An 8,561-nucleotide genomic window follows, 5' to 3' on the forward strand; every position below is an offset into this window, starting at 1 on the left:
CCTGCCCGCCCTGTCAGCCCCGGGGGGGGGGCCTCAGGGCCTTTGCCCATCCTGCCAGCCCCAGGGGGGGAGCGTCAGGGCCTCTGCCCGCCCTGCCAGCCTGGTGGGGGGAGACGGGGAGTGTCAGGACCTCTGCCCATCCTGCCAGCCCGGGGGGCGGGGCATCAGGGCCCCTGCCCGCCCTGCCAGCCCCGGGGGCGGGGACGGGGGGCGTCAGGGCCTCTGCCCGCCCTGCCAGCCCCGGGGGACATCTCAGCCCCAGGGATGCCATGGTGAGGCCTAGCATGTGGCTGGGCCCCGTGGGGCTTAGTGTGACCCTGCAAAGTCCAATGTGACCCCCGTGAGGCTCAGTGAACCCCGGTGAGGCCTGGGTGAGTCCGGTGGGGCACGCTGTCGGTTCTCCCTGCTCCAGAGAGCCCCCGTGAGGGGCCCGGTGAAGCCCAATGTGGTGAGTGACTCCTGAGCCCCTGAGGGGCCCTCGGAGGCCTGCTCGGGGTCTACCTACCCACCTTGGGCTGGATGAAGGTGATGAGGTCCCCGCACAGGACAGGCTCCGTCAGGAAGCTGTAGGAGTTGGCGGACTCGATGCCAATGCCATAGGCCGCTACTATGGCCGAATGCGCGCCCAGCGAGAGGCCGACGCAGAACTCGTACAGGAAGCCGCGGAGAGACGTGGTGGCCTTTGGCAGTTCCTTCAGGGCCAGGGTAGTGCCTGGGGGCAGGTGTGCAAGGAGTGCGAGAGCCCAGGGTCGCCTTGCCGGCCCCTCGGCCCGGACTCGTCCCCACATGCCATCGCCATGTCTCCCAGCTCCTGCCCACCCTAGTCGGCCACGAAAACACCGCCCGCAGTAACGACCCCAATAGCGCAGGCCTTCGTGAGTTTCTGCGCTGCTGTCTCGGAGCAGACGGCGGGGAGCCCCGGAGACCGAACTCAGAACACGTCTGGCCCCTCGTTCCAACAAAACCCAGGCACAAAAGTCACGTCGAAGGCAGCAGGAGAAAAGATGCCCTGCACTGGGGAATCGATCCAGTCAAGGAGGAATCGGAAGGAAGTCGTCATCCATGCAAGCCCTTCCCTGGAACGGAAGTCCCCTGAAGGCAGGAACCCTGGTGTCTTTCATTTCCTGACTCCCCAGCAGCCTAGGGGCCCCGCCTCGCGCACCAGGAGGCCGTGCGTGACAGAGAGAGGGCACCTCCTTACCTAGAACGCTGACTGCTGTGCCTCCACCCCCAGCTGGATGGGCGTTTTCTAACCATCTGCACGTACCCTGGATTCGCGCCATCATGGCACATGCCACCTTCTATTTGGATGGTGTCTGTCCCGCTGCGCTCGCCCTGTGCTGAGAGCCCTCGGGGCGCTGCGTCCCCATCTTCATGCCCCCACTCCTCCATGCCTCCCAGGGCAGGGGCGGGCACCCAGATGGTGGAATGAAGCAGTGTCCTCCTGCACCCCGTTATTGCTGGTTCCTCCAAGATCTGTGACGACCCCCGTCTGCATCTCCTTCTCTCTGCCTCGCTCTCTTACGGGCTGAACCGTGCACCCCCCCTCCCTGAATCCTTACGTCGGAGTCCTCACTCCCAGTTTCACAGAACATAACTGGACCTGGAGATGGGGTCTTGGAAGAGGTGAAATGAGGTCACAGTCCACTGTGACTGGTGTCCCTATAAATAAGGAGGAAACTGGACACAGACACGCACATGTGAGGACACAGGGAGAAGACGGCCGCGTGCAAGCCAAGGAGCAAGGCCTCGGAGACCGCTGCCCACACCGGGGTCCCGGACTTCCGTTCTCCAGAGGTGTGAGCAAACAAATCCGTGTTTTCAGCTGCCCTTGCCTGTGGGGCTTTGTTTGGGCCGCCTAAGCACACCGGTACTTCCTCTGTCCCTATCGGTCCGGGAGCTCCTGCTTGGAGGCCTGACGCAGACTCATCTCTGGGTTCCAAGCACCAACCGCCCAGGACAGGGCAGAGCCCCCAGGGAGGCCTTGGAAGGCGTGTCCTGAACTGACACCAACCCTGAGTTTTGTCCATACTGTCCCTGTTTCAAGGGAAGGACGAGGGATGTGTGCATGTGGGCAGAAAGGCGCCCATGGGGGTGGGGGCAGTGTGCCCCGACACCCACTGTGCACTAGCCTTGCTAAGTGTGTGGCAGACAGCATGGCTCCGAATCATCCCCATGGTGACCGCTAAGCTGGCCACGTGTGAGCGCCAGACGGGAGGGGCTCTGTCTTGCCCCCCTTTCTCTCAACCAGAGCCATCGACATATGCTCAGAGAAGAGCACAGCCTTTTCAGAGAAGGAATCATCAGCCGCATTTCCGAAGGAGGAGGCTGAGGCTCAGAGAGGGTAGTGGAGTTCCCAAGAACACACAGCCCAGAAGGGGAAGAGGCGACACTCGATTCATGTTTACAGACCCCCCAGCCTCAGCTAGCTTCTGCCTCGCCCACTCCGCCACCCACTGCCCCTCCGGCATCTGCCTCCAGGCCCTGGTACCTTTCTGGCGATGGGTGACCAGCAGGACCCGGCCGAACCGGCCCTGGCCCAGGGGACGCACTTGCTGGTAAAGCTCGTCCACCTCGGCTCGGACCAGGGTCTGGGCACTTAGCGCCATCATGTCCTCTAGCTCCAGGGCTGCCTCCTGGCCCTGGCGGAGCTCCTCTGCCGTGAGGCCCCCTAGGTCCTCCTCGGCCAAGTTCTCCGCAGCCCCCGCCTCCACCTGCTCCTCATCTGACTGTTTGCCGGGCATCTCTGCAGGGCAGAGCAAAGACAGTGACCCAGGGCCCAAGGGAGGAGGGGCTGGGGGTCTGGACTCCCGGATCTGAGGGAGGAGGGGCTGGGGGCCTGGACTCCTGGGTCTGAGGGAGGAGGGCCTGGGGGCCAGGACTCCTGGGTCTGAGGGAGGAGGGGCTGGGGGCTCAATGGCACTTCCCACTGTGACTCAGTCTCCCTCTTCATTAGCTGCATCTGAGGAATGGGGAGACCAGTTGTTGGTTGGGGTGAGGTCAAGCCTAAGGTCACAGATGTCTCTTGCCCCCGCCCCCACATCCCTGCGCCACCCAATGGCCCAAGGGTGAAAGATGAACCAGATAATTCGAGACACCCCCACCTTGTTTCCAAAGCAAACAGACTTGGGCCCTGGGGGTGGATGAGTAGCCTCTTTCTCCTAAGAGCAAACAGGTGCTCTCTGCCTCCAGGGGCTGGGGAGGGCAGCTGCACACGCCAGGGCCTTGGGGACGCGGGGACCTGGATGGGAGAAAGCCCCAAGTCTTGAGATGCCGGGGGTCCAACTCTGATCTTCCCCCTCCTCCCGCAGACAGGAGTCCAGGCCCCCCGCCCCTCCTCCCTCAGACCCAAGAGTCCAGGCCACCACCCACCTCCTCCCTCAGACCCAGAAATCCAGTCCCTCCAGCCCCTCCTCCCTCAGACCCAGGGGTCCTGGTCCCCAGCCCCTCCTCCCTCAGACCCAGGGGTCCAGGCCCCTGGCCCCTCCTCCCTCAGACGAGGGGTCTGGACCACCAGCCCACCCCTCTCCTGGAACCTTATACAACTCACACGTCTTTTGACTCCCAGACTCTGTTTCCCTAACACTCAACCACTCTATGGCCTCAGAGTTCAGCCCCGGACCCTGTGGGGGACCTAGGTCTGTGGCAAACTCCTGGGCTTCACTGTCAGGTGCTGCCCACCTCACGCTGCTTAACCCTTGCCGCCTCCTGACCTGCGCTCCGGCCTCCAAACCTCACCTTCTCCAAAGCTTGCCTGACCCTTCGCTGCCTGCTGTGGCCAGTGCCCAGCGCCAGATCCCATGCCAGCAGAGGCCTGCCCAGGGGCAGACCCCGCCCCCACCTAGGGGGTCGTAAGCCCCGCCCCCTGTCCCGCCCCTTCTACCCCACTGGGGCCAGAGCGACATCGTGTGTTGATTCCTAGAACTGGCTGCGGTCAGAAATGTGTCCCAGACCCAGGCCCCCATCACCTCCTCCCTCAGACCTGGGAGTCAGGCCCCCGGCCCCTCCTCCCTCAGAACCAGGAGTCCAGACCCCCAGCCCCTCCTCCCTCAGACCCAGGATCAGGCCCCCAGCCCCTCCTCCCTCAGACCAGGAGTCCAGGCCCCCGGCCCCTCCTCCCTCAGACCAGGAGTCCAAGCCCCCAGCGCCTCCTCCCTCAGACCCAGGAGTCCTGTCCCCCAGCCCCTTCTCCCTCAGACCCAGGAGTCCAGGCTCCCGGCCCCTCCTCCCTCAGACCAGGAGTCCTGGCCCCCGGCCCCTCCTCCCTCAGACCAGGAGTCCAGGCCCCCAGCGCCTCCTCCCTCAGACCCAGGAGTCCAGGCCCCCGGCCCCTCCTCCCTCAGACCAGGAGTCCAGGCCCCCAGCGCCTCCTCCCTCAGACCCAGGGGTCCAGGCCCCCGGCCCCTCCTCCCTCAGACCAAGGAGTCCAGACCCCCGGCCCCTCCTCCCTCATACCCTCTTCCCTCAGACCGAGGAGTCCAGGCCCCCAGCCCCTCCTCCCTCAGACCCAGGAGTCCTGAACCCCAGCCCCCTCCTCCCTCAGACCAGGAGTCCAGACCCCCAGCCGCTCCTCCCTCAGACCCAGGATCAGGCCCCCAGGCCCCTCCTCCCTCAGACCCAGGAGTTCAGGCCCCTGTAGAGGATGACATCATTTCTCCAGCTTGCCCCTGCCTTGACCCCACCCAGCTGCCCCATCAATGCCCCATTGACAGGTCAGACACAAGTGTTTGGTGAGGGGTGTCCAGGGGATGAGACACTGGGGTCCTGTTTGGGGAAAGGATGAGACAACGAGATTCCAGAACGATGCAGTGAGAGATGATCTCAGACTTGGGGCAGAGGGGAAGCAGGTGGTGGAGCAACTGGGAGGGGAGGGGAGGGGAGGGGAGGGGANGAGGGGCGGGGGGGCCTGGAATATCACAGCTACTCCCCAGGTTTACAGCAAGATGACCACTGTGGACTCACTTAATTCGTTTTAAATAAACCTTTATTTTGGAATAACTTTGGATTTCTGGAACAGCTTGAGAGATGGTGCTGAGAAGTGCCAGGCGTCCCTCGCTCCCACCAGGTTGATATCTCACTCAGCCAAGCACCCAACGTTTGTCCGAACAAAGAAACCATCAGTCAGATGCCTCCGCCAAGAACCTTATGCTGTCCCTGGGTCCAATCCAGGACACCCTGCTGTGCTTGGTGGGCCCACTTTTTAAAGTCTAGAAGGCATGTGGGACAGATTCCCATGGAGGGAGCAGCTCCCCGTTTCTGGCTCTGTTCTGGGTACCAGAGCCAGAGGCACGCAGGCCCTGCCCTGCAGGGGTGAAGCATCGTCAGCAGGGGGTATGTCCACCTGCACGTGTCGTAGGGCCCACGACTCACAGCCTGGCCCAGGGGAATGCAAGGTCTTCCAAACAGCCTGGGCCCTCGGCATGGATGGCTCCAAGGTCCACACACCTGGGACAGTCACACACCTTGGTGCTCCGTGCTCATAGGGAGCTGGTGCAGAGCACCTGCCATGTGGGAGCAGAAAGGATTTCAAAATGAAAAAAAATGGAAAAAAAAAACCCCAACAACCAAACAGAAAGCAAAAAAAACACGTCCATCCTGGACAGAACAAGAGGCGAGGCCAAAAAAGATGGGAGACATAGGTCCCCCGGATACAGATTCGGGTGGAGGCTGCAGAGAGGTCTGCTTCTTGAAGGCACTAAGCTGTGACAACGGCATCTTCAGGGAGGACGCAAGAAGTAGCTGCTGGCTGCTGGCAGGAAAGCGTGTGTGTGTGTGTGTGTGTGTGTGTGCGTGTGCATTTAGGTCCAGAAAGGATGAGCGACTTCCCCAGTGTGTCACCCAGAGCCCAGGGAAATGGAAGAAGTAGACAATGAGGTTTCCATGGAGTCGGATCCTGAAAGCCCAGATTTAGTGACATGGACTGTGAGAGTCAACCAGGCCTTGGTGGGGATGAGTGACCCATCAGAGCTCCATGACAAGGATCCAGCATGTCCTTGCACTGTGGAAATGTGTCTGGGGCAACAGTACCTTCCTTCAAGAAAATACCTTCAGGACAGAAGGAAGAGGGGCGGGGGGTCTGGACTCCTGGGTCTGAGGGAGGAGGGGCCGGGGCCCTGGACCCCTGGGTCTGAGGGAGGAGGGCTGGGGGTCTGGACTCTTGGTCTGAGGGAGGAGGGGCTGGGGGCCTGGACCCCTGGGTCTGATGGAGGAGGGGCCGGGGGCCTGGACTCTGGGGTCTGAGGGAGGAGGGGCCTGGGGGCCTGGACCCCTGGGTCTGAGGGGGGAGGGGCCGGGGGCCTGGACCCCTGGGTCTGAGGGAGGAGGGCTGGGGACCTGGACTCCAGGGTCTGAGGGAGGAGGGGCTGGGGGTGTGGTCCCCTGGGTCTGAGGGAGGAGGGGCTGGGTCGGACTCCCAGGTCCTCAGCTGCACCCCAGCCCAGCCCTCAGCAGGGAGAGATGCAATGTGTTCCATCTCTGTCCTCCGGGAGCAGCTGTCTCCATCCAGGTGGCCAGGGTTGGGGGAGGGAGGCTGGGGGAGGGGACTCTGGCCCAGGCTGTGGCCACCTGTCTCAGCCACCTGGTCAGGGAGCTCCCCCATCTGTCCCCATCCTCCCGGCACCTTTGCCTTCCTCCTCCTCCTCCTCCTCCTCCTCCTCCCCCTTTTCCTCTTCCTCCTCTGTCCCCTCCTCCAGGCTTGCACCCCCCTCTTCCTCCTCCTCCCCGTCTTCACCAGACATGCTCCCCAAGCCCCCAGGCCCTTCTCTGTTCCTCTCTAACCCCCAGTCATCCCCCAGGAATTCCAGGACAGCCAGCGGGGGGCTCCTAGTCTCAGGATTCAGGTCTAGAAGCCCCTGGAGCAATGCCAGAGCTGGGGGTGCAAACTGGTCCCACGGAGGGGGTGGTCGCGGTGGTTGGGGCCTGGTGGTCATCCAGCCAGCAAAGGCCTCAAACTCAGGGTCAGGGGCCAGTGCCACATCCCAAGGGAAACCGGCAGTGGCGGCGCAGAAGAGAAGCACCCCCAGGCCCCAGGAGTCCAGGGCTGGGCGCAGGGGCAGGCTGTCCGGTGGCAGCAAGAGGCAGAGCTCAGGCGGGGCGGAGGGCAGTGGTCCTGGTGGGGCAGGGGTTGGACTGCCCTCGGGCCGGGTCAGACCCAGGTCACCTAGGGCCACACGGCTGCAGACAGGGTCAAAGACCAGCACGTTGTCTGGCTTGACATCGGCATGGACCAGCCCCCGGCCATGGAGGAAGTCCAGGGCTCCGGCCAGCTGGGCCACCACTCTCTTCACCAGCAGCTCTGGGAGGCCCTGGGGTCAAGGAGAGATGAAGGTCAGGGTACCTTGGCCCCTTCTTTATTTTGTTTCTTGGGGTTCAAGAATTCAGAAACTCAGACCAGTGGCCACCTCTAGCGTGTCCACCACAACCCCCAACAGCTTCTCCAGATTATCCTCAGCCACAACGTGCGGCCGCCTCTGCACCCCAGCCCGCAGGTATGTTGTCACTGGAGGCCCAGACTGAACCAGCTCTTTGGGCTTCCAACCAAGCTTTCTCCTAACCCCAGTACTCAGACCCACTCCTTACATTTCTTATCTCCTCTAGCCTGGCCACCCAGATCTCCAAGGGGAACCAAATCTCATACTTAATTCTAATCTTAGTTTCTATGAATTTAGATCCTGTCTCTAACTCAGATCCCATTCTAAAGTCAGTTTATTTCATCAGCCAATTGATAAATCTATCAAGCTACCAATCCATCCATCAGACCTCTCATCTATTTAATAATCTGCATAGCAGGGTTTCTGCTTAACATCCATTCCACCAGCCAATCAGCAATCTGGTAATTTATTCAAATATTTAACATCCAAAATCCATCCATTCATTCTTACTTGCTTCCTTCCATTTATTTACCATCCATCCATCCATCCACCCACCCACCTATCTTTCCATCCATCCACCCATCCTTCTGTCCATTCACCCATCCACCCACTAACCATTCAATCCATCCATGCACCCATCTTTCCATCCAGCCAGGCAGCCAAACATCCATTCATCCACCCATCCACCCATCTTTCCATTTTTCAATCCACTAATCCATTCATCCATCCATCCATCCATCCATCCATCCATCCATCCATCCACCCATCCACCCACTAACCATTCAATCCATCCATCCACCCATCTTTCCATCCATCCATCCATCCATCCATCCATCCATCCATCCATCCATCCATCCATCCATCTATCTATCCATTCATCTGTCTCCCTCCCTTCTTTCTTTCCATCTGTTTATCTCCAACCCTATCTCAAATCCAAAATCTATTCTTTAAGCTCCACCCTAACTCATGATTAGGGTGCCCCCAGAATCTCATGATTCAGTTCAGACCTGATCTCCTCACCAGAGGGAACCTCATTACAGCCCATCTCCAACTCAATCTGTATACATGTCCTCAACCATCCCTGTCTCACTCTATAATCCCACCCATACTTTTCACACCCATTACCATTCTATAATCAAACATAAACTCAACCCACCCAACTTCACCCATGCCCATACTCCCAACCCCAGT

General features: G+C 60.7%; 2 protein-coding genes across 2 annotated transcripts in view; both read right to left on the minus strand.

The window, feature by feature from the left end:
- The window catches only part of SBK2 (SH3 domain binding kinase family member 2), a 9,709-nt gene extending 6,965 nt beyond the window's left edge, over positions 1 to 2,744 (minus strand). Inside the window, exons 1-2 of the mRNA XM_077756938.1 lie at positions 2,492 to 2,744; positions 506 to 712 (exon numbers count right to left, since the gene is read on the minus strand). Of these exons, the coding sequence (XP_077613064.1) occupies positions 506 to 712; positions 2,492 to 2,744 (460 nt within the window). The remainder of the gene's footprint in view (positions 1 to 505; positions 713 to 2,491) is intronic.
- Positions 2,745 to 6,581: 3,837 nt separating this feature from the next.
- SBK3 (SH3 domain binding kinase family member 3) overlaps positions 6,582 to 8,561 on the minus strand; it is a 3,626-nt gene continuing 1,646 nt past the window's right edge. The window contains exon 4 of the mRNA XM_077756939.1: positions 6,582 to 7,304. Coding sequence (XP_077613065.1) covers positions 6,582 to 7,304 — 723 coding nt within the window. The remainder of the gene's footprint in view (positions 7,305 to 8,561) is intronic.

Source organism: Crocuta crocuta, unplaced genomic scaffold (assembly GCF_008692635.1).
Source record: "Crocuta crocuta isolate KB4526 unplaced genomic scaffold, BGI_CrCroc_1.0 scaffold142, whole genome shotgun sequence".
NCBI lineage: Eukaryota > Metazoa > Chordata > Mammalia > Carnivora > Hyaenidae > Crocuta > Crocuta crocuta.